Here is a 25,862-nt window from a genome sequence, read left to right as displayed (position 1 = left end):
CTAAATTAATTTTTCCATGTGATCCAGTCTAGCATAAAGATCGACGTTATACATAAATAAACCAGTTGTAGGTGCACCTACCTCTGAAGAGGATCAGGCTTTGTACACTTTTCATGAAAACTGTGGAACTTCCTTCTGAGTAAACATGTATACAACTGGGCTGTTAGAATTCCCTTTCTGCTAGATAGAATTCTATTCTCAGTTTCCCCTTTGATGAAAGGTATTTCTCTCTCTTATTTTTGATAGCTCATCATGTACCATCCTCTGTACTATATCTAGGGTTACCATCCCTGAATCATAAGGAAAGAGTAAACAAGTACACTCTTTAAAAGAAGATGATGATCCAGGGGCCGGAGGGAGGGGGTATAATTTTTTTATGTGTGTAAACTGTAGTAGGTATTCAATAAAATAAAAAAAATTCTGGAACATAATTTTTATTGACGTAAATATAAAATTTTAATTGAATGACCAGAACCTTCAATTAGTATCATCACAAAAATCAAATTAAATCACAAATTAAAGTAGGTAACCATGTACATTGCAAGTACTTTTGCAATAAATATACACGAAAGAGATCAATAATTAGAGCTTTAACAAAACCTATAATATAAATATAAAATTTTAATTGAATGAATATTTTGCCTTACTCTGAACTTCGGCTAACAATTTTTTATTTCCTGTACAATAATTGTAAAATTGTAAGCAATCAAATTCTTTGAAGTTATATTTAACCATTAACAAATTTTTCACGGAGTCGACAGCCAGTCTATTTCTTTCAACAGTCCATTGAGCGTTCATCATGCTGAAGACTCTTTCAACATTAGCATTGTCGCTTGGTATTGCAAAAATGAAAGAATATATTTTTAAACTCAGAGCTCGCAGTTTTATTCACTTTTTTGAAGTAATCTACCCATTTATCCGACAATATTTTCCTTGAAAATTCCGCATTCGTGTCCATATTTCCAAAAATATATTTAAATTAGAAGCTTGGTCGAATAACAAAGCATCATTGATTTCTACATTTTTCATTTTTAAATACACAAGAGTTTTTTCAATTTCATCCCAAGTTAGTCTGTATTAATTTCATCCATCTGAAATTTTTAAATTCCTCTAGAGAAGACGTCCAATTTTTGAGATATTCCAAAGCTCTGTCATATACGTTGAAAAACTCGCCTTTCATAGTGCTGGAACTTGGTTCATTAGAATTAATTCTTAAAATTTATTTAACTTTGAGCGGAAGAAATTCTTCAGACTTTCATGCCAGTAAAATATCTTCCACGGATTCTAAAATGTCGATGATTTCTATTAAATTATTTTTTCCTCTTTCAATCTTTTCAATATTGGAATGAAAAACATTCATGAGCAAGTGAACGAACCACAAATAACTTTTGTTTAGTGGATTTTCAAAAACTAATTAACACTGGTGGATGTTCCTGCGACAGAAAGTAGCTTTGAAGTGCCGAGTACATTTGCAACACCCTGTGTATGCAGGGAAATAATGACAGCCACCCAGTCTCGGAATGAGATAGCAGTTTTCAATATTCTACCTCCACAAAATTGCCGAAGTCTTTTAGAACCTCAGTTCGGATTGTATAAATGGAAAAGTAGTTATAAATTTTCATGCTCAAAGAGTCAATATCGATTGGCAGACCATCAAAAGCATGTTGCACACAGTTGTGCAAGATATGAACTGGGCATCCAACTCCAATCAATTCTTTTTGAAAGACATTTTGTAGATGGAAGAAAACATTATTTTGTCCCCTTCTTTGCAGACCACCAAAATTGGTGTTGCAGTTGTCTGCCGTAAACGCGATACACTTACTTTTCAGATGGTAATTTTGTAATGTTGTGGTAATTAAATCACATATGGTCTCCGATTTTTCATTTTCCAATGATTTTAACTCTAGCATACGTAATTGTATCCCATATTCTCTGTTGAAATATTGGATAAGAACAGGTAATATTTTAAAAGCTCCATGATTACTTCCATCCGTGCATACTCCAATGTATGGAATGTTTTCACTCTCGATCCTTTCTACAGCAGTGTTCACAGAGTTGGGTGCCAAAATATTATTAACAATTGCTTCAGTTTTTGTTCTGGCACTGGAAGCATTTGAAGCAGTCTCAGAGTCGCTGAATAACTTGCGGTTGCGGTACAATTTGGTTGAGCAGTCACAAGATTTGTAACTTTGATGGTGTTTTACAACGTGAAAAGCCAGAGTTGCTTCTGCAGCCAATATTTTTAATTCCTTTGTAGTATTTTGGGTGACAAACTTACTGTCAATTTTCTTCGAACTACCAGCTGTTCTTATGTTTTTGGTATGTTTCATTGAGATCAAATGTTGCTTCAATCAGCTTGCCCTTTATTGGCGACTGAAATTGTCACCTGACAAACTTTGCAGTATGCCTCATAATCAACCTTGGCTTTCTTGAACATCGGATATTGTTCTTGAAGTTCGTCAGAAAATTTGTTTTTTCGCCGAGACATTGTCTTCTTTGGGGTTCTATCTAAAATATATAGAGAGATATAGATATAGATATATAGATAGATATAGATATATAGATATATCTATATCTATATATAGATATAGATATATAATTATTATAAAATCACACAAAATAATAAGAAGTTACAACGTACTGGTACTGGAACAATTTCTTTATTCCCGTTCTTCGTGGATACTATGACGGTAACACTTGGGTAACAGTAACAGTTAATTGCAAATCCTTAAAAATAAGAAGAAATTTCAACGAACATTACAGCCTGATTCAATAATTAAGCTTTTTCTTACTTTAGTTTTATTCGAAACTCCAAAGAACTGTCAACTGATCAACTGCGAACTGTGAGGACACGTCAAATTTGGTACACAGAGGTTATGTGTCGGGTTTCAGCTTTCTAATTCCAGGCACAGATGTCACTGGCACCAACAGAACTCGTTGTCGTTACCAACCATTAGCGGCAGAGTACAAGCATGATTTTTTTTATAAATAGTAAACATAAAATAATAAATTAAGTTAGGTTAGATAATCTGATTTTTTTATTTTGTCATTTCAAAAACAGTACATTTAGCTTCGATAAGTGAAAAGTAAGAGTACGCTGTTTTACCATAAAAAGAGTACATGTACTCTTAAAAGAGTACGGTTAGTAACCCTAACTATATCCCTTTTCATTCTGGGTGATCAGAGGAGGCACCAAGATAACAAGGAGACCCACATCATTGGGGTTTTAGTCCCTGATTGGGATCCACCTGTGGATCTCATCTTCACCTAGAAGCTCCTAGCTCTAACATCCGTATCCAGCAATCTTAGATAGTAAGTAATCTTACTTAGGAATAAACTCCCCTAAAATTGTGCCACAACAAACAAGTAAACACAATCTTCCCTTTCAGGGGTGGCTAATCAGCAGTCTTCCAGATTTTGGGGGCCTCTAAGTCCCATGAGCCCCAGCTAGCATAGCCAAAGAGCAGGGATGGTGGAAGTTGTAGTCCAATAGCCCCTGGATGGCCACAGGGTAGCCTCCCCGGCACCATGATCGGTAAAAAAAAAAGCCTCTCCATGTCTCCATTAACTCACTACGACTATTCCCTCTCTTTCCATCTCGCAGTACTCCGCTTTTTCCCGCATCTCTCATCCCAGAGAGAAGCCTCCACGAAACCAACATTCCAATTCATCGCGCCGATTCTCTATCTCTCCCCATTGCCATCGCCTGAGGTCACCATCTCGCGATATCGCTCTGCAGAGCGCTCTCTTCTCGCGAGATCCCTCGACAAGATGGCGGCGTGGACGAGTCGCTGAGAAGAGCGGCAGGTGGAAGGGAGTTTGAAGGCAGCTCGGAGTCCCTCAACCTGCGGGGTGTCCCGGGTGGGGGAATGCATTCAGGACGGGACTCGCCGCCGCGGCTCTGAACGCTCGAGCCTCCCGCAGCTACTGCGGCGCCCAGATTCCCCTTCGGGGCCCCTCAGCGCCCGGGGCCGCCGCTGGCGATGACCGGAGAGAAGCTGCGCTCGCTGCGCAGGGACCACAAGCCCAGCAAAGAGGACGGGGACCTACTGGCGCCCAGTGAAGAAGAGGCGGCGGCCGCGCCTGGCGGAGGCGCTTTTACCGGGGGCCGGCCGGGAAGCGGGAAAGGCGGCCGTGCCGGGAGTCACCGCATCTTCACCAATCACCACCGTCTGCCGCTCAAGGGAGGACCTGGGGGGTCCACCACCGGTCCAGAGCCCGACAAGTGCCCAGCGGCGCAGTTCCCCGTACACGAGTGTGTTTTCAAGGGAGACGTGAGACGGCTGTCGGCTCTAATCCGCACGCAGGGCATCGGTCAGAAGGACAGTCACGGTAAGAAATGGAGCTCGCCCACATTACACCAGTCTATCGTCGGCCCTAGGGAGGATTGAGTATATTGATGGCCCGGGGCCTCTCTGGTCAAGGATGTTCGCCTGTGTCTATTCTCCTGAGCTCTGAGTTTCTCCCAGTTTACTTCTAATCCATCGGGAGGTCTCCTGCCTGCCGGGTTTAGTGTCTTCGGATGTGTTCCCCACCTCCACTGGAGAGTGGGTCTTCGCTTTTACGCGTTCTTCGGTACTGCATCTCCCCATCCCGAAGGTCCAAGCCTTTACTTGAGAAGGTATATTCTTTTCTGTAGTCCAGAGGGAAAACAAAGCTCATCTCTGTCAGTGATCAACTCCACCTATATGTGGACAGAACTGGGATCTTTACCTCTCTTGGAATATGAATCTGCATATATACCTGTATCTCAGGTCCTATTTGTATAAACTGACCATGACCCAGTAAAGAAGCTGTAGTCAGAAAGGAGCTTCATGGCTAATGAATGGGACTAAACATACTTTAAAAAAACATGCTTTAAAAGCATAAAGTAAGTGGCAGAACTTCTGCTAACCCAGTTTTGGATCATATTAACTAAGCAATATTGAGAATCAAGCATGCACATGCTTGTGCGTACACAGAGGTTTGTGTTACATACTTTAGAGAAAATTTAGCTCCTGTTCAGATTTCTAAACTGCAAGAATGCTGATGGGGCAGTGTACTTCCTAAATTTGAAAAACATACTGTGTTTTTCTTTTATCCTGTGAAAATTAGAATAAAGGTTACCTACTCACTTATTCTTGGCAATTTACATTAATACAAGTTACCTGCCACTGAAAGCAGAACTGGAAGAATCATTGTTTCAAGTAAACAAAATAGCTAATAAGGATAGGCTTTCCCCTTTCTTCTAGAGCCGATATACCAATCGGAAGCGCAGACATAATTAATGCTTCCTATTTGTGATGCTTCTGATTCTTGTTCAAGCCACACAGAATGTGAAGATAACTCTGCTGTGACTCTAAGAACAATATGCTTTGAAGTATCATGAAACTACTAAAGTAGGAGTAGACATGTTCTGATATAAACCTGTTGGAATCGGCCACAGTTGTTCAAAAACATACTGTATTTCCTATTTAATTCCAGGTATTACAAGGAGATTCCAAATAGGGTTACTTGGGGAGCTGCAGTCCGATGCACCCTTGGGAGTGGCTTCTGTTGAATTCAGTGGGACATTAGTTAGACAGGGCTACCTGTGATATTTTTCCCTCTATCAGTGGGAAGGACTGTCTGTATAAGGTGTGAACATAACTTTTCTGTGGGTGGAAAACTACCTTTCCGGCTCCATCACTGTTATTTAGTGGTTTAATTTTCCACAAGGATAGTTATTATGTCACCTGCCTCTACCTGCAACCATGAATTTGGATTGTGGCCAGTTTTTAATATAGTACTAATCTCCTAAAGTATGAGCTTAATTTTTAGTGGCATTTATTTCTATGAGTAATTGGTATGAGTCTTTGATATTTTTCTTGTTTCCATCTTGACCTTTTCATGCAATAGAACTTTGTGTAATTCAACTTTTCACTAAATGTCAATGTATCCATCCACAATTTTGTGATAGCCTTATTAATGGAAAAAAGTTCTTTTTATGGTGCAACCCTATATCTACTTACTTGGGAGTAAGCCACACTTAATTCAGTAGGATTTACTTCTGACTAGATAAAGGATTGAGTTTTTAGTCTTTTATCATAAAGCATTTTCAATGCAGACTGGCACAAGTAAGTATTAGATTTCCAGTGAGCAAGAAACTAGTTGTGAAGCGATTTAAAAAATAGGCAGATGTCATCATGGTACAGTAATAGTCATGAAATAGAACCGCATAGCTAGCATTTCAATGGGCTCCTGCTGGGAGGAAGGGCAGGATATAAATCAAATAATAAATGAATAAATTTTCTATATCCTTTTTGTTTCAGTATGTGGCTAAACAACCACTTTTTATGGTAAAGCTGTCATAATGGAAAGCAAAATTTGAGCTCTGAAACTGGTTTTCCTTTATTTTAAACTTTGATTTCAGCCATGTGTGTTAAAATTATCTGTAGATTGTCTGCTGGTCCAAGACCATTTGCTTCAGTAAGGCAAAAAATGGTAAGGATGTATGTGGTTTGTTATTGTTATAGGCCATCTCCCATCCCCACAAGTTTAAAATTTCTGGCAAGAACAGTGAAGTGCCATGTTTGTAGGTATATACATAGTCAGACCTGTTCAAATAAGAATAGTTTGTTTTTCTTTTGTATGTGATGCAGCCACTATCTAAATGTTGTGACAAGCTGGATCAATATACAGGCATTTGAGTAAGGTGCTGAGAACCCATTTAAACTTTACATAAATGTTTAAGGTCTCAGGACCAGCTGCTGTTCTCTGGGGTGTACCAACTGCTTTTCTCCACTTGTGAATACAGAGGCATGGAGAGAGAGCTGGCTGTGTAAAAGACAATTAGATTTAATCTGTGTTGAGGGTAGATATCATCTTCCATTCCTTCCCCAAAGCTTCCCTCCTATGAAACAAATTGTTTGCCAGAATCATACTGAAACCAGACATGTAGCACTTAGAAAATATTTAAAGGTTGTATTTTAATTCCTCCACCTAAACACTTAATGAATTGACAAATTCTTGTCTGTAGCAACAAGAAAGAAAATGTTTTGTCCCAAAACTGGATGGTCTAATGCAGGTGTGAGGAACCTTTGGCCCTCTAGATGTTCTGAACTACAACTGTCATCATCCCTGGCTGTTGGCCATGCTTGCTGGGGCTCATGGGAGTTGTAGTTAAGTAACATCTGAAGGGCGAAAGGTTCCTCACACCTGGTCTAATGTATTTACAAATTCATTTTTACGTCAGTGCAGTTTAGGCATGATGGATGAATCAGATCAGAAAAAGAACTGGCTAATAAGCTTGATTAAAACATTAAGCATCTGTCACAGTTCCAGCAAATATTTAATTTTTGGATATGCCAGCCACCAAACAAGGATAGTTTGGGACTGAAGGATTTAAATTACAGCTGGGGAGGTTCTTGTTTTACCTGGTTGACTCTTGTTTGTAAATTCACCAAGCTTAAAGAATAATTTGGGATAACATGCTTCTTTTACCAGAACATGATTGATTTATACTTAAGGAAGTAATTAAGAGCACAGGAATTCTGTTAAAAATGTAATTCTTATACTTTTGTCCTTCTGTTTGAGTACACCATGATTGTAAAGTAGGAATAGGTTTTCTATAATTATACAGCTTTAGATCCATTTTCAAAAGTATTATTGGCACTTCATCAGAACACACTGAATTCTGTGTCTGACTAGCAGCATCTGATTGCACCACAATGGATAGTCACCAGTCAGCTGAATTGTAGCAGAGGACAAAGCACATAGGTGGGAAATACTCTTTCATATAAAATGCACCATAGCAATTTGAAACACTTGAGTTAATGTGATCTTTGGTCAGCCATAACTCAATTTCCATAGGGATTAGGAAAAAAAGGTGATATCTTGTTGGTAGTGGTATTGTGGTGGTATTGTGAATGCCAGACAGTGTGCATTTACTTGGTTAGAGATTTTTCCAAAAATGTATGCCTCAGGATGCTAAAAAACAATAGGTTGGAGTTGTAATGAACCTCAAACAGCCCTTCAGTATAAAAGACTTAGATTTAAAAACCCTTTCTGAACAAAAGAGGGGCTTGGAAAGATTGTTTGGCACAGAACAAGAGGATTCAATTGTAGTCAAAGGAGTTTGATGATCAGAAAGATGGGAAAGCAACACTTTTGCTTAGTCCAGGGATGGCTTAGGGGCCCAAGAGTTGAATCTGGTCTGCATTGTTGTAATGGGGTGTGTGTTTTGGTGCCCCTGACAAACCTGTATGTGCAATGTTTGTAACACTGTCCTTCATTAAAAAACTTGGCACTGCAGAGGCCGTGTGTGCAATGATATTCCAGCAAAGCTTGATCCCTCATTAATTGTTTTACTCTATTGTACATTTTCTTCAATTAATTAAATTTGCATATTTTTATATTGTTAAAAAGGTAAAGGTAAAGGTGTCCCCGCACTTGTAGTGCAAGTTGTTTCCGACTCTTAGGGTGACGTCTTGCGACGTTTGCCAGGCAGACTGTATATATGGGGTGGGATTGCCAGTTCCTTCCCTGGCCTTTCTTTACCCCCCAGCATATGCCGGGTACTCATTTTACCGACCATGGATGGATGGAAGACTGAGTGGACCTCGGCCCCTTTTACCAGAGATTCGACTTCCTCCTTCCGTTAGAATCGAACTCCGGCCGTGAGCAGAGCTTCGGCTGCATTGCCGCTGCTTTAAAGAAAAATATGTTTAGATTAATGGTTTACATTATCTGATTATGTATTATAGCAGGTGCCACTTCTCTCCTGTGTGAGAGAAGGGGAGGTGTATCTTCTAAGATGATGCTTGCCATCTACAATTTTTATAGCCGCTTATTAGCATTTTCTGAAAATGTCGTATTAATTGGGCATTATTTTGAATATTTTTTAATTATTCAAAAGGTTTTTAACTGATTGATCTAGTTAAATGTTGCAGTCCAAATTCAAACTGTCAGCAATCATTATGGTGGCAATAGGGACTGGCGAAGGGTGGGATTATATATTGAATACATCAGAATTGAATCAAATAGTTTAATACAGTGTGAGTGCTGTCCATGGTTCCTGTTTAGTTCTTGAAGACATGCAATTTAATTTTTAAAATGAATTCTAATTCCATTGTTAGAGCTCTTTCAAGGAACTATTTATGCTCCTCACAGGACAAAGAAACCAAAGACTGAAGCCTGATGTAGATATGATTTACTGAAGAAAGAAAAAAATCTTATGTGCTTTCTAAAGTGCCTACCAAATTTCAATCATAGGATGATATTAAAAGTGGGGTGTGTCCCACTTCCAAAGCACACTTTTTCTTGGACGCCTTTTTTTTCTTTGTGTACAGGGCATGCTTTTTATGATAAGCCATTTCACCTGTGACTGATTTATTAACACTGTTTTTATGGGTGGGATAAGGGAATGCTTGAGCTGTCTCCTATTTGTTTGACTGTCAGCAGTACCAAGGATGTAATGTGAAGCTTCAACTTTATTTTAATGGGTGAGATCCCGTTGTGGCAGCCTGATTTCACAATAGAAATCTGCTTGTGCAACGGGACTTCTGGTTTTTATTGTCCCCTCTGCAGCCCCCCATACACCCCCTAAACCTGATCCAGAGAGTTCTCTCCTTCATTACTCTAGCTGTAGGCAGCATTGATTTTCTCAATTTCTTTGCAACTTCATACACAGTGGAAATGGAATGCTGTTTTTATTTATTATCTTGATTTTTACCCTGCCCTTTTTCCAAAATTGGAACTCAAGGTGGCTTACAGATAAAAGTGGATACATATAATAAAAAGATACAAGAATCTGCATTAAGCTAAAATCAAACTGTTTGCAACATTAAAACATTAACATACACTCAAGATACTTAAAAACAATTTAAAAATAGTGCAATTAAAGCCGTGAGCAATACAACATACCTCTTAAGGCCCTGTCCTAAGCACCTTCTGTTCTAAAAGCCCATTGGAATAAAAAAGTCTTCACCTGCCGACGAAAAGACAGCAAGGAGGGAGCCATTCTTACCTCCCTAGAAAGGGAGTTCCAAAGCCTAGGGGCGGCCACCGAAAAAGCCCTATCTTGCGTCCCCACCTGTCGTGCTTGTGAGGGTTTTGGGACTGTGAGGAGGCTTCTGCTGAAGATCTCAAGGCCCAGGCAGGTTCATATCGGGAGATACAGTCTGACAGATAGCCTGGACCTAGGCCGTATAGGGCTTTGTAGGTCAAAACCAGCACTTTGAATTGTGCCAGGAAACAAACTGGCAACCAGCTTGTAACAGGGGAGATGTATGATCCCTGTAGCCAGCCCCCGTTAGCACTCTGGCTGCTGCTCGCTGTACCAGTTGAAGTTTCTGCACAGTCTTCAAAGGCAGCCCCACGTAGAGCGCATTACAGTAATCTAAACGGGATGTAACTAAGGCATGTATCACCATAGCCAGATCAGGCATCTCAGGGAACGGGCGCATTACTATTTTAGTAGTAGTAACATTTGTGTTCAATTTTAGATGGACACTCTTGAAATCTGGGCTTCTGATTTAGAAAAGTGTTTACTAGCAGAATGAAACTAAGGATTTGATTGGCCAGTTTAAAAAAATGATATGTTTACACTCTATGATAGGAAGCACTGGTTTCAGAAAATTAGGAAAACATTTAAACTTGTACTCCCGGGTTCAGTGTAGACATGAATGAGATTTTCTGTTTTTAAAAAGTGATTTATAAAACTATAAATATAGAGAGTCATACTTATCAGCTGTTGAATGCATGCTTAGTTTAAAAAAGTCTTAAGTAGACCTCAGATTATCTGACTTTGGGTTCAGTAAACTTTTAGAAGTAGGGGATTTTGAAGCTGGGAATAACCAGAATGCCTCCTGTATGTCTCCATGTTTGTTAATTAGCACATGTGGTAGGCACCACTGAGGGGACTCTTCAGATGTTAGAAGAGTTATGATGAGACAGAGAGGAAACTGGCTTTGTTATATAAAGAATGCAAGATAGACCTGCACTCATATATACAATTTCCCCACATGAGGGCTAGTTTGATGTTGTAAAGTGCGCTAAAATTCTGCATGATGGTTCTTTTCTGCCAAAGTTGAATGGGTGCAGGGTTTTTTCCCTTTTCTTCTTTTGGCTTTAATATTCTGTAAATTGAACAGCTGATGGTATGCAGAGTCTGTGGCAGTAAGGAGCTTTGTTAAATGCACTGCTTTACTCTTATATAAGCCACCTAAATGTTAGAGAATTGTCATTGATCCATGACCATACCACTTGGGTATACCTGAGAGAGAACGGCATTACAGTCCCAAAAAGTATCGCTTATCATTTATGCCTAATATTCTTGGGTGAAGGATGCAAAGTGGGAGACACTTCTGGTGCTACAAAAATGTTTCCTTGGTAAAGCAACTCTTTCTTCTCATAAATTTCTTCATATTGAAGTAAAATATCAAATAATTGCTAAACTCTTAAAACATACATTATTTTAAATTTTTGCCTAGTACAGACCCTACCCGCAGATTTGCAATGTAATTGTTTGTTAAAAAGCAATTCTAAACCGCTTAACGTGAAATCTCTGTGGTATACAAATGGCAAAAGGAAGACACATTAGAGTACCATATTTCATGAATTTCCTCTAAGTTAAGATCTGAATTTCTTTTAAAAATTCCCAGTGGTAATGTAAGTCAACTACTCAGGGTCTTGCATATTTCATGTCTAATGTCATTTGTACCATACCTACTGGAAAAAAAGGAGAATGTTGCTTGAATCAGTAGAACATCTTTGTGAGTATAACCTGACAAACAAGGAGAGTTCTCTGAAAACTTGATAATTTCAGGGTGCAATCCAACTCGTATTTGTGCCGGGCTGAGGGCAGTTGGATGTGGCGGATTCCTGGCTGAGCTGGCAGGCTCCTGGCTTCACCGGCAGAAGCCCCTCGTCCTGGCTGAGCTATGGCACTGCCAGCTCAGCCTGAGGTCTGCCAGGGGTGGCCAGTCGGTGGAAGGCCCCAAAATGGGGCATTTTGCAGGTATGGTGGGGGGGGCTATGCATCCTCCTCCTTCCATTTGGAGTATTGCTGCAGGTCCTGATCCAGGTAAAATTTCCACCAAATAATTTCCATGCTGGTCAATGGGGAGCACTTACTCCCCAATAGGGGTATTTGCAGGAGCTGGCTTTTGCTTTTCCGGCCCCTGCACGTGACTCCCAACTGAGCCGGCAGCTCCCAAATGGGGAGTGGATGTTGTGGAGCTTCCCACCGGCTCCTCCTCTGTTGGTCCTGCTCTTGCCAGCTTCCCATGATTTGGATTGCTCTGCCCTCCACTACCACTGCATGAATAGCACAACCTATTTTTAATTAGATTTTGCAGCCCCTGAAGTTGCACAGTTAGGTTCATTGTTTGAAAACTTCTTTTAAAAAGTGGTCCTAATTGTTTGAACAAATAGGGTGACTTCCAGTGGTGTCAATCCCTTGTGCGGTGAGACTTCTGCCACCTGCAACCTGAGGGACCTCCTTTGTGGGCCTGCAGGGGGAAGGAGAGGAAAGGGAAGCCCTGTTGTGTTCACTGATACAATGTTGGGTATTGTAAGTTTTTAAAAAACCTTTTTTTCAAGAACTGAAGTGTTACTTTAGCGGTAATTTCATTATTTTTGCCGCATAATAGGGTAGTAGTAATATCTTTTCCAGAATGGGTGTATACTATGAAGCATGTTTACACCCTCTAAATTGAGAACATAGTAGCATTTTTCTTTAGAACGGTTACTTTATACGTAAACTTAAGCAGATTTTAATTAACCAAACTAAAGTGTCTTTATTGGGAGTCATTCCTAATTTATTTGCCCATTAGTGACTGGGTTATTTTTGGTTGTGTTTAGTCTAAAAGTTCAGAATATTAAATATAACAACAGTTTAATATACATGAAGAAAATTAGTGCTTACCAAATGCAGAATTTTGTCGTTTCATTAACTGCACCAAAGAATTCTGGTTTTTGCTTAGTTTGGAAAAAACTATACAACTATTTGGTTTTGTATATATTTTTTCCAGTTGTGGACACTGAAGTGCCCGAAGCAGCTGGGAATCCTGCTTACCTTTCTATCCATACTTATCAGATTTTCCAGCCATTGCATTTCTTTACTGCCATAAAAATAAAAGTTGAGGTTCTGAAGAAGCTGACTTCTGTGTCTAGTATAAATATATTGCTGCTTAAGAATTCCCATAACCCTATTTGTACATAATTTTAAGATGTTGCTGTAACATTTTCCACTAATTACGTATTTTGAGTGCCTGCATGATCACTGACTTACATTTCCTATACTTTAGTAACAGAGCTTGTCTGTCAAACTGGATCTGCACAATGAATGAATAAAATATGCTGTTTAATTTTTTATTAGAATAAATTCCTTATGAGTAGTGGCCTACATTTGTCAATTTTGATAAAGTTGGAGACTTTACAGACCTTAATTAATTTGGAGTGACAGAATGTCACTTGGTTTTTCATTTTAAATACTCATATTCCCCCCCCCCGCCCTACTAATTGTCCAGGGGCAAACCTGAAGATGAAAACAATACAGAATACAATACAGAATATAGCAAAGTACTGTAAATTGTCATGTAGTTTAACATCTCTTATTCCTTATATCAAATTAAAATAATAGGGTTGTTATACAACTCATAATTGAAGTTATGACAACTTAGTGTAAAATGTGATGTTTTATTCTCTCTGATTAAGGTCCTATACATTTACTGATTTTTTTTTAATAGGAAACACTCCTTTACATCTTGCTGTGATGCTGGGACATAAAGGTTGGTATTACTCGACTTACATTTGTTTTGAAAAACATATAACTTAGCAACTAGAATTTTTCTCAGATTTTCTCTTTTGAATATCTTGAAACTATTTGAGGAGTCACAAATGTTTCCTCCTACAACCAAAGGTGATGTGACTTCTGAGATAGGGAGGAACTGACCTGGAGACTTTGCTCATTTTGGCAGTGCTCTCAATCTAGAGTCCTCTGAGCACCAGTAAATACAGGGAAAGAGGTTTTCTCACAGTTTTTCTCTTCAAGCTGGCAAACTTTGCAGGCTTCCTTGTCTTCTCCATTGGCTCGTATTTCAAGCCAGTGCTTGCTTTAGAGTTGAAATCTGGCAGGCCAAAAGTAACATGGCTCACAGTAGAATAGATCAGTCTGCTTGGCAAGGAGTAAGAGAGGAGAAATGAATGACAGATAACATAACATGAGAAAACTAATTGTAGAACTGCTCTCTGCTTTTGGGCTTCCTTCATAGTTAATTGGGTCACCGTCCTATGTCTGAAGTTGCTCCTTGTTGAACAGTAGCTGGGGAATTTGCTGGATATGAATGTGTGTTAGTAGAAGGCCCAGAGCAAAGGATCAAAGCAAATGCAGTCCATAAGAAGAGCCTGCTGGATCAGGCCAGTGGCCCATCTAGTCCAGCATCCTGTTCTCACAGTGGCCAACCAGGTGCCTGGGGGAAGCCCGCAAGCAGGACCCGAGTGCAAGAACACTCTCCCCTCCTGAGGCTTCTGGCAACTGGTTTTCAGAAGCATGCTGCCTCTGACTAGGGTGGCAGAGCACAGGCATCACAGCTAGTAGCCATTGATAGCCCTGTCCTCCATGAATCTGTCTAATCTTCTTTTAAAGCCATCCAAGCTGGTGGCCATTACTGCATCTTGTGGGAGCAAATTCCATAGTTTAACTATGTGCTGAGTAAAGAAGTACTTCCTTTTGTCTGTCCTGAATCTTCCAACATTCAGCTTCTTTGAATGTCCACAAGTTCTTTTATTATGAGAGAGGGAGAAGAACTTTTCTCTATCCACTTTCTCAATGCCATGCATAATTTTATACACTTCTATCATGTCTCCTCTGACCCGCCTTTTCTCTAAACTAAAAAGCCCCAAATGCTGCATCCTTTCCTCGTAAGGGAGTCGCTCCATCCCCTTGATCATTCTGGTTGCCCTCTTCTGAACCTTTTCCAACTCTATAATATCCTTTTTGAGATGAGGCGACCAGAACTGTACACAGTATTCCAAATGCGGCCGCACCATAGATTTATACAATGGCATTATGATATCGGCTGTTTTATTTTCAATACCTTTCCTAATTATCCCTAGCATGGAATTTGCCTTTTTCACAGCTGCTGCACACTGGGTCGACATTTTCATCGTGCTGTCCACTACAACCCCGAGGTCTCTCTCCTGGTCGGTCACCGCCAGTTCAGACCCCATGAGCGTATATGTGAAATGAAGATTTTTTGCTCCAATATGCATAATTTTACACTTGTTTATATTGAATTGCATTTGCCATTTTCCCACCCATTCACTCAGTTTGGAGAGGGAAGTGAGAGAATAGCTGTATTACTCCCCTCCCCATTTCTCTTCTTTCTTTCCCTACCACTTGCTTTCCCCCCTGCCTCCTTCCTCTTTTCCGATGCTGCCTGTATGGCATGAAGATGGCAGAGATTAAAAAGTAGAGGATGAGGGTTGGGGATTCATTGAAATGGTAAGGTGCTAGTGGCTTGAGTATGTTTAAAAAATATAAGCAAGTTGTACATAAAAATGGTAAAATCATTATTCTGCCTCAGGATTATAGCGAGCTTGAGATTTGGAAGCAGGCCTTGGGCTCAGATGCACTCACTCACTTGCTCCTTTCCAGTCCTCCTCAATGCAGTTAGAAGTTACTAACTGAACAGAGATGGCCAAACAGAATGCTCTCCTGGTATTTCTTTAATGTTCAAGTACAACAGCAGTGTAGGGTAAAACAGAAAATGATATTGAGTTGATTAAAATTATTTTTAATTCTCAATAACTTTAAAATGATTAGTCATGTCTTGTCTCCATTTCCTCTTTATCCACTGGACTCCTTGGTTGACCCAATTAGATAAGATACAACAGCAAACAATCTCATTAGCTCAGTGCATTTTGTTTAATTAGGTAGAGTAGATGCAGGTTAGGTGCCCTCTGGCAGTTAAGAATGTTGAAACAATTTCCTGTTAATCTCAGAGAAATAATTTGTGTACAAATAAGGAGTAAAACTGCTCTTACATATTTTTAATTAACGTCCTCATGATGCATTAGTTTCTAAATGTGTAAATTCCTAAATCATCATAGTACTTACTACAGGTTCTAGCTTTTTCTCCCCTGTCAGTTCAAAGTCTGCCTCAAACCACTTACCTCACAAGGACTGGTATGGCTAAGGCATACACGTTAGTTCATACAACTCTGAAAAGAGAAGAACCCAGCCCCCAAAGAATCGAGTAAAATATAGAAAAGTTGGTGTTAAGGGATTAAAGCTATTCTTTAAGTAGAGAGTTTGATAAGGTAATGCCATGTCTTCTAGATCTCCTGTGAATTGCATTCCATGTTTGCTGGATCAGAGAGTCTTCTGTCAGTGGAAAAACATCTATGGGATTTAACCCAGTGTGCTGTTAAATCCAAACACTGAATAGTATCTGACTTAACCTGGGAGCAAGCAGCATTGAATTCAGTGGGATTTACTTTTGAGTAGCCATAGTTGGGATTTCAACCTAAGTCATAGAGTAGACTCATTGAAAATAGTGGACTCACACGACTCTGTAGATTTAACTTTATAAAATGCTACATAAAATGTTTCAAATGCAAATAATGTTCGAGGTTGGCTTGATGTAATGTGCTGCTCAACCTTCAATAAGTTAGAAACATTTTTATTCCAGTGTTTTTTTGTCAACCTATAAGTGGCTCTTCACAGAAGAGCAATGTGGTAGTTTTAATTTGGAAAATAATTATTGCCTCTTACTTTATTATAGAATGTGCCCACTTGCTTTTGGCCCACAATGCTCCTGTGAAAGTGAAAAATGCTCAGGGATGGAGTCCTCTTGCAGAAGCCATCAGCTATGGAGATAGACAAATGAGTAAGAAACTATGACTCTGGTTGTCTGAGATAAATACAGGAAATCCATTTAGTCATACAGATCAGCTGCGTATTGCAAATCATGACTGAAATGTGTAGATCATGAACACCTAAACTTGATATCATTTTTAAAGCATAATGCTCATATTACGTTCTGGTGCAGATTAACCAGGATAAGCCAGTATTAGGGAGCCCTTCCTTCAGTGGGCACCAGGACACCACAAAGTGGGCATTGTCTGCCTTTCCTGTTGCTTGAGGCAGGAAAGAATTAACACTCACCGTAGCTCTTTCCACAGAGTGTCAGTTTGTTTTCCTGCCTGGCTTGAGCAGTACTGTTTTCGCCTTGCTCTTTAGTCTGGCTGGCTTATATCCTTACTTAGATTCCCAAATCTTTCCCTACTGTTTTTGATTTGTTGTGTCTAAATTCCTTTCTGAGTGGTTTGTGTTTGAATGTCGTTTACAGTTTTTGCCAAATGAATTGTGTGCATGTCTGAGTGACTATTAAGTGTCCGTTATGTCCGTTGGTCAGTTTATTATATCATTAAATTAATTGCCCTAAGCATTTGAGACCCTGAATTAATTACCTAGATAATTAGCTGAGGTGTTATTTAAGGTGCTCATATTAAGTGTTTAAAGCCCTGAAAGACTTAGGTCCCAAGTATCTGAAACATTGCCTCTTCCCTGCAGACTGTCTTGGGTGTTAATATCAGCAAAGGAGGACCTTTTGGTAGTTCCACCACCCTCAGAAGTTTGGGGTGGTGGTGGAGGCCCAGGAGTGGGCATTCTCTGTGGCACCCCCTAAGTTGTGGAATTCCCTCCCCACAGGTGTGTCTGGCATCTTCATTATGCAGTTTTCATTGTATGCTGAAGACATACATCTATACTCTGCCCTTTGACACCTGAGAAATGTATTCTTAGGACCCACCCTATTCTTGTGGCTGTACATGTATAGCCCACAAGGTATATTTATAACTTCTATATTGTTACTTACATGTAATGTTCAGGATGGATGATTTATACATTCAATTATATACAATTACAATAAAATGTAGCCTATAAAATAACACACTGTAGGTTGGCAGATGAGTGTTCATGCTCAGTAGCATGTTTATATACAACTGTAGTGCTTAAACTTCCTAACTGTTGGAGCCATACGACAATGGAACCAATTACCTAGAGAGGTAGTGGGCTCTCCGACTCTGGAGGCATTCAAGAGGCAGCTGCCACCTGTTGGAATGCTTTGATTTGGATTCCTGCATTGGGCAGGGGGTTGGACTTGATGGCCTTATAGGCCCCTTCCAACTCTACTATTCTATCATTCTATGATTCTATGAAATGGTGAAGGATTCTTTTAAGCATAAGGAATATTAACACTATAGTCACAGCTGAGAGGAGTATATTTATACCTGAAGTTTGGAAATGCTTTAATGAAAACTCCCTTACAGAGCCCCCAGACTGCTATTTAAATTACCTCAGAAAGCAATCTGGGAGTTGGATGTGAGAGGTTTTGAACATTACTGCTACTGCATCATTTCTGAGAGGCAAACTCTCAGGAAAAATAAGCACACTTGAAGGCTAAGTGTGTGTTTAAAAATATGTGTTATATGTATATCCTGTTTTAGCATGAGGCTCCCAGTGGTCTGCCACTCAGATTACTGATCAGGTCACACCAGTTTAACTTCAGTAATGCCGGCGCACCTAGGGTTTTGAGATCTTTTGTTCAATGTTATGAATGCTTGGTATATTTACCTCTAAATGGTAGTATGTGGGCTATTGTTAGAACATGATTGAATTTATTTTACTGGTTTGAATATATACTGCTTAATCAACAAAAAACAATAAGCAGTTTACAGAAAATTGCTAATTGATGCTGATTGTCTTTTGCTACCTTACAACAAAAGGTTGTAAGGTCAATCCCCAGTTTAGTGGAAGCTTAACATAATTGTCTTTATATTGGGCTTAGAGAATATTTATTTAGTTACAGCGCTCCTAAGAAAACTGAAACAACAGTCTAGGGAAAGTGTTGAAGAAAAGCGACCTCGATTATTAAAAGCCCTGAAAGAGGTAAGTTTGTAAGGATTTTGCTATCCATCATTTGAGAATATGGAGCCATTATTTTTCAAATACTTTGTGTGTGATTGCACTTAATGAAGACACACTGGCAAACAGCTCATGCAAGCCTCTCATTTCTGGAAATTGGTGTCTGACCTGCATCTTGCATGCTACTCTCTTAGAATTACTGGCCTATAGGTTTATTTCTTGCAGCAGGTGGATAATGTTTTTTGCTACCTCTATATATCTTCCCTTGCTCTGCTTCTTTTGACATTCTTTTACTACTAGATTATTCAAAAGTTAACGAACTGCAGTGTTTGTGTGCCTGAAAGTACCATGTTTCTTCCTACATAGTAATATGGTCCTTTGGACAGTAACACGAGAAATAAAAGTCTAGGTAGTTTACTGCTGTTGAGAAGCATTAGCTGTTGTGTTTAATGATCAGTAGCAATATGTGATTTGCATGTTCTCTTCCCAGTTAGAGAAATAGTAAAATATGAAAAGTTATGTTGAAATTAAGATCAGCCCAAAGGATAAAACAGTATTAAATCTGGATGCAACCTACAGATTTTGCCAGGAGCAGAGTTCCTAACATGGGATGCCCTGCTCCCCTGGAGGAAGTAGAAGAGGGAGTTTTGCTTCTTCCCTGTTTCCCTTGCAACTCCCTATGGCCCTGAAAAACTTACCTGCAATAGCACTGAAAATGGCATGGGACCATAGATGAAAGAAAGAATTGGCAAAAATAACCTCATCCTTCCTCCTGTGAGAACCTGTGCTGGACTGAAGTCCCAGGAACAGGAGGAGCCCTTTTGTTTATGGAAGGGCATTTCAGATTCAAGTCCAGAGTAAGGTTAATGAAGGGAATAGTTCAGTGGCACAATCTTGTGTATTGCTATAGAAGTCTAATCAGTAATGCCGTTTTAGGGAGGGTGTAGACCATACGTTTTCAGAGGCACCAATATTGTGGTCAACTTTCCAGGTCTACATACTGAGTGCCTAGTTATATAAATAATGAAATGTACTAGGTATGCAGGCAAATTCCTTTGCTTAAAAAGGAAAATATCTTTTGATAACTCTTACTAGTTGTTACAAGTTATGAAAAAGGATCTAAATAATTGCAGCAAATTCTCTTAAGATGTGTTGTTGTTTCCACAATTAATCTTGAATGAATCCAGGAAAAAAATCCTAATGAATCTTGCTTTCAATACTTAATGCTAAAATCCCACTTATTCCAATCTGAAATGGCATCCTGTTTATAATAGTTTAGCCTGTTAGTTTAAAAATTTCTACCTTCTTACCATAAAATAGTTTTTACAAATGCCATTTTTGTTTTAGTTTTAAAGTCGAACTGGGTGAATAAATCAGTATGCAAAAGGCTGTAATGCTTCATTTTTGCTGTCATGATGAAATCAGAAGCTGATGTAAACATGTTAAAATATTTGAATAATAGCTTTTAAATTTAAAGTGGGCATGCGTATTTAGATCGTTAATAATATATATATCTAATTGTGATGACCCTCTTGTGCGTACAGGACTTAATTTCCTCCCCTCCAGAGTGTTGGGGGTTGCAGGGGGGAAGAGGAATTCTGATATATCTATTGACATGACATAATTTTAAATCAGACTGTCAGTATTGTAATATGCCAATGAATATGAATATGTCCAACGAAATAAAGATCATGAGCAGACAAGATATTAAGGTCTTGTAGTAGTAGTAGAAGAATATATACGTTATATCTAATTGTAAGATTAGGTTGTTTCAAAAATTGTGAAGTTTGAGTAAGAATATTATGTTAAAGAATATTTTAAATTAATGAAAATATTGAGAGATGCTGACTGGTCTTCTGTAGATAAAACAAGTAAAGACAATTTTGTTTTTTCTTCTAAAAAATATAATGTAAAAGGTGTGCAAACTGGACTCCATTAATGTTTACTTTACTACCAGTCTAGCATGTCCAGAATGAAAGTTATGTTTCTAGCATTTCTGGAAAAAAGAAAACATGAAAGTAGTCATCAGTTTATTAACACCTAACAGACAATTCTGTTTCTTTCCAGCTAGGTGACTTCTATCTTGAACTTCATTGGGATTTTCAAAGTTGGGGTAAGATTTTTATAAAAAACCAAATAAGTATTTCTCCAGAGCAGACTTGTTGTTTGGGATGATTGGGTTTTGTACACCAAGCTAGCTATATAAAGTTATGCAAAAGCACAACATCATTGTTTATACTAAATATTGTGCCTCTGAAAAGCAATGAGTTGGGTTCAGACATCTCCATCTACAAATGGAAAGGTTCCTCCTGTTCGCAGATGGAACTGTGGTCCAGCAGAGGCTCCTGTTCTGCTAGCTGGATGCTCCCGCTAATGGAAATGATAGGGTGATAAATCACCTATGTTTCCCCTGCAGGCCCAGTGTCACCTCTCAAACTGTTGCAGAAGGTTCCCCCAGCACTTTGGATTACATTTTCGGGGGGCATAGGGTGCTGCAGGGGGAAAGATTAAACTCTTCCCTGCAGGAACATCAGTTACTTGGAGTTCTGCTGAAGACATCTGGATTCAACCCCTTTGTGTTTATTAATTTATTAATTTGTTTATAATACATTACTTTATAATGCAAAGCTTTGAGCATACTTATGTGGAAAAATGGCATACACATTTAAATAACAAATAAAAATAAAATAAATATACATTTTACCTTTTATAGTTCACAGTGAATCGCAGTTGGAGCTAATCTCTCTCCTAAATCTAAACTAACCTGTGGTGGTGATTCATGCAGATGTAATGTTGCCTGATCCCTTAACCATGGTTAAGAGGTTGGGAGCACTCTTTATGCTTATGTGCACCTTCCCCTCCGTCTGCCTTTATCATCTTGACCACATACATGCCTTTGTTAGTAACACTGGCCCTGTGTTCCAAATCCCCTTTGTGCCAGGCTAGTGTGTTTGTGGCTTGGGCACCTGCAACTTGGGCTCCTGCAGGCATGGAGCTTCCTGTTCTGACCTCTGAATGTACAGATGCATGGAAGTGCCACTGCCAGGATCCCCATTGGCAACAGCCCACAGAATGCCCTGAAGAGAGATATTCTGGGAAGAGGCTGAGCTGGCTTGGGATCTCATGGATCCCAAGCTGGCCTTACTGCTGTCACATGGTGGCATTAGGACTGATTGCCGTGCCAGTTCCAGACTGGCGTAGTGATTTGCCTTCTGGCCTGTCTGGTATGAGCAGCAGAAGGGAGAACGAGGAGGATGGAAACCTGAGGAGTGGTTCTAGTTATTTAATCATAGTTAAAGGACTGGAAAATATTTTTGTCTGCACTGAGCCATGTTGTAATTTGTTATGTAACAAGAGGATAGTTTTGTTAATATTACTTTTATACAACATAAAATATTACATGTGCTTTAGTGTTTTGCTGTTTGTCAGACTTCAAACAGAACTAAAATGTGTTTCAGCAGCATTCTGTGGAGAAGACTGTACTCTTAAAAGTAGCTAGGGTTCCATCAAATTGAATTCCAGTAGTCTTTCTGGATCAGACTGAAGGCCTGTCTGGCCCTACATCCTGTTTTCCTCAGTAGCCAACCAGATACCTCTGTGAAGCCCACAAGTGGAACATAGAGCAATAGTCCTCTTTTGCTGTTATTCTCCAGTGACTGGTATTTAAGGGGTTGTGCCTTTTGGCTCTGGATGTAGTATACAACTATCATGATTAATAGCTTTACATATACCTCTGTTTTTAGTTGTTGGATGTGTCTTTTAGTATATATTTTTATGATTTGGTTGGTTGTCTTTATTTTGTGTCCTGTACTTTGCCCTGGTATCTGTATTGATGAAGGATGGTTTGTAAATAGTTCTAATAAATAAATATGAATGGATATATTAGAAGGACATTGATGGTAACAGGGTGTCATTTTTACCCTAAATGCAGTGCCTTTACTTTCCCGAATCCTGCCTTCTGATGCATGTAAAATATACAAACAAGGTATAAATATCAGGTAAGAATAGTCTTCACCTTTGAAGGATTATACCAGGGATGGGGAACCTATGGCCCTCCAAATGGTGCTAGGCTACCACTCCCTGGACATGCTGACTGGGGATGATGGGAGTTGTAGTCGAACAACATCTGGAGAGCCCAAAGCTCTTCATTTCTGACCTATACTAATGTAATATTGCTAAAATATTAAGTTCTAACACCATAGAATTAATAACCCTCTTTGCCAATGTCCTCAGGCTTTATCAGATTTCATATCGTATGGTGGGATGGATGAGGAGGGGAAGATGTTCAGAGGCTTTTGATGTGCGTTTCCTCTACAGTTTCCTTAAATGCTGTAAGAAGCTGCTTCTGAAGACCTCCAGAGTGACATCCAACATAGTATAAGGATCTGCAGCTAAAAGGGAAAATTGACACAGCCCCTGCATGTTTGAAGTTCAGCTCATAGGCTTCTTTGGGTCTTGGTTTCAAAAACTTATTGTACAAGTATTCTAAATTATTACAAAAACATGAGTTAGAAGAGATAAAGGTATGAGAATCACTTACACGCTCAATGGTCCACTATGTTTTCGTCATGGGCCTGCTCATGTTTGGGAGTCTTCTGATGAATGGATTTATGTATGTCTTTTGCCACTTAAACCCAGGTACTACACATAATGAGAAGACACAATTCACTAGAAAAGACAATAATGCTGGGAAAAACAGAAAGGAGTAGAAAAAGAGGAAGGCCAAACAAGAGATGGACTGATTCCATAAAGGAACCTACAGACCTGAACTTACAAGATCTGAACAGGGTAGTTTATAACAGATGTTATTGGAGGTTGCTGATTCATAGGGTTGCCATAAGTCGTAATCGACTTGAAGGTGCATAACAACAAACCTTTATGTTAACGCGATTTGACCTTTTGGCTCACTGTGGAAATGCCTTTTGTTAGGAGTTGGAACTCTCACACTATTGATGTGCTGAGAACTCTTGACTGGATAAATTATAGAAAAAAACTTATGAATAAAGCGGCTCACTTTAAACCTTTGTGAATAACTGTACCATTAGAGCTTGCTTAGGGATCATCTTCAACAGAATCTCCTTAAATGCCTTGGAGATTGCACAGGCGTTTCTAAAATGAACACCTGTATCTGATTATTGGCATAGCTGCTATTGGGTGATCAAGTGTTAATTTTTTTAAAAAGTCAGGATGTCTTTCTGTTTCTTATTAATTAAATATGTTGCTGTACCGCCAGGCTTCTGTCAAAGGGAGTGGTTTTCTTTTCCACCTCTTCCTAAGTTTTAAATGGACAACATTCTGTGTAATACTAGAAGAAGCAAAACAAACATCTCAATTCTGCTACATCATCAGTCTGATTGAAATTTTGCATTGCCTTCTTAATGAGATTTCAATACTAGTGCTGACTTTGAATTTACCTTATACTGTATATAGAGAAATTTTTGTATACAAGAATTCTGTGTTCAAACATGTACCATCAACAAATGTGTGCTTCTTTTAAAGTTAAATTTTGTAGTTTTATTTAGCCTGATCTTGTGAACTTTACTAGAATGTTCTGAACAAAACTTAAATGGCTGTAGCAGAGGCAGCAGCTCTGTTGTAGGACTATTAATTTTTTTAAACTGAAACTTGGAAGATTTGATACAAGAAGGGTCTTGCTGTACTTAGTGAGTTGGATGCAGTGAATTGCCCAGGGGATTGGGTGAGCAGAAGGTGATTTTCCCATCCGAGGGTCAGAGGACCTTACTGAATGATGTGGGCTGTAGCACATGATACTGTGGGAAAAGGGGGGGTGGGATTGCTGAAAATTTGTCAGAGGTACCATTTGTGAGCAGGAGCTCTTCTCATGGAAGGGGCTCACACAATTTCTGCCTTTTTCCCTTCTCTTCCCTCTTCCCCCAGCCCCGCACTACAGCCTACAGCAGGTTGTGAGAGGCTTTTCCAAAAGTTGTAGGAGACCCTTGGGCTCTAAATCCCTCTGTGAACCTCCATGAGTAGAGGCGGCTCCCAGCTTCAGACTTCACCTTCCCACTCTTGGAAGGCAGGGGGGTGGAGCTTAGCATGCTCATCCCTGCTTATGTGTAGCCTTTAAATTCAAGCAGCACATCCAGATAGGCCTTTTCTTTCCTTCCAGTCTGGTTCCTAGAAAATCTCCCTGAATTTGCTCCTGAAATTTTTTGTGAACTAAGCAGTGTAATGTGTCCATTTTTCTGGATCATCTCAGTGTTGGAATTTTTTTTCTAGGCTTGACACAACACTCATAGATTTTACTGACATGAAGTGCCAACGAGGGGACTTGAGCTTCATTTTCAGTGGTGATGCTGCACCCTCTGAATCCTTTGTAGTTTTAGACAATGAACAAAAAGTTTACCAGCGAATACATCATGAGGTAAGCCACAGCATATGACTAATAAAATAAAATATTTTAAAATATTATTCAGAAACAAAGAAAAATATAATGTTTTAAGCCCCAAATTAATGTCCTGTGTAGTTGAAAGATATTGGCAGTCTGTTATCAGACGCTAAAGTTGCAGTCCTGTATGTTTTTACTTGGGCGTAGTCCCACTGAACAAAGTAGACAAGTATAGAATAGGGTTATAAATCTACTGCTTTTTCACATTTTAGTGCTGCTTTGCAGGTTGCCTAGTTGGGTGGCAGTCCTGCTGCAAACAATGGTGACTATGCTAAATTCCTTTGCTGTGTAGATTGCTAGTGCCCTCCCAAAATCTCTTTATTACCTATATGACAATGGCAGTGCTACAGGGCACACCTAGGGCCTGGGAAGTGAGAAGACCAATTTGCACTGAAGATTTTCCAAGGCACTACTAAATGGGTATGTACAGAATTAGAAAGAAGCTGAAATTGAATGGAGAGTAATCTGGTACCCGAGGATTTGGACACACTCAGCAATTCATATCAATATGAGTATGGAGCACGCACACGTGCAGTGGATAAGACTGATCCCTGATGGAAT

At 39.4% G+C, this 25,862-nt stretch overlaps 1 protein-coding gene and 1 long non-coding RNA gene across 4 annotated transcripts in view; one reads left to right on the top strand and one right to left on the bottom strand.

The window, feature by feature from the left end:
* Positions 1 to 506: 506 nt before the first annotated feature.
* LOC133387814 (uncharacterized) lies at positions 507 to 4,630 on the bottom strand. Of its 2 annotated transcripts, none has more exons than XR_009763574.1 (3): positions 3,327 to 4,630; positions 2,642 to 2,727; positions 507 to 2,508 (listed from the first exon to the last, which is right to left on the bottom strand). It is a non-coding gene; the product is annotated as an uncharacterized LOC133387814 (long non-coding RNA). The 2 variants fall into 2 exon arrangements; XR_009763573.1 differs by having other exon boundaries at positions 3,574 to 4,621.
* The window catches only part of ANKRD13C (ankyrin repeat domain 13C), a 35,361-nt gene continuing 13,233 nt past the window's right edge, over positions 3,735 to 25,862 (top strand). Inside the window, exons 1-7 of one of the 2 annotated variants that reach the window (XM_061633414.1) lie at positions 3,735 to 4,332; positions 13,710 to 13,751; positions 16,749 to 16,853; positions 18,837 to 18,916; positions 20,960 to 21,005; positions 22,824 to 22,890; positions 25,133 to 25,277. In XM_061633414.1, coding sequence (XP_061489398.1) covers positions 3,984 to 4,332; positions 13,710 to 13,751; positions 16,749 to 16,853; positions 18,837 to 18,916; positions 20,960 to 21,005; positions 22,824 to 22,890; positions 25,133 to 25,277 — 834 coding nt within the window. In that variant the 5' untranslated portion in view covers positions 3,735 to 3,983. Of the gene's footprint in view, positions 4,333 to 13,709; positions 13,752 to 16,748; positions 16,854 to 18,830; positions 18,917 to 20,959; positions 21,006 to 22,823; positions 22,891 to 25,132; positions 25,278 to 25,862 lie in introns of both variants that reach the window. The other variant, XM_061633413.1, reaches the window with a different exon arrangement.

The sequence above is a fragment of the Rhineura floridana genome, chromosome 6 (genome assembly GCF_030035675.1).
Source record: "Rhineura floridana isolate rRhiFlo1 chromosome 6, rRhiFlo1.hap2, whole genome shotgun sequence".
Taxonomy (NCBI): Eukaryota; Metazoa; Chordata; class Lepidosauria; order Squamata; family Rhineuridae; genus Rhineura; species Rhineura floridana.
The sequence above is the reverse complement of the archived record's forward strand: the minus strand, read 5'-3'. Positions and strand labels throughout refer to the sequence as shown.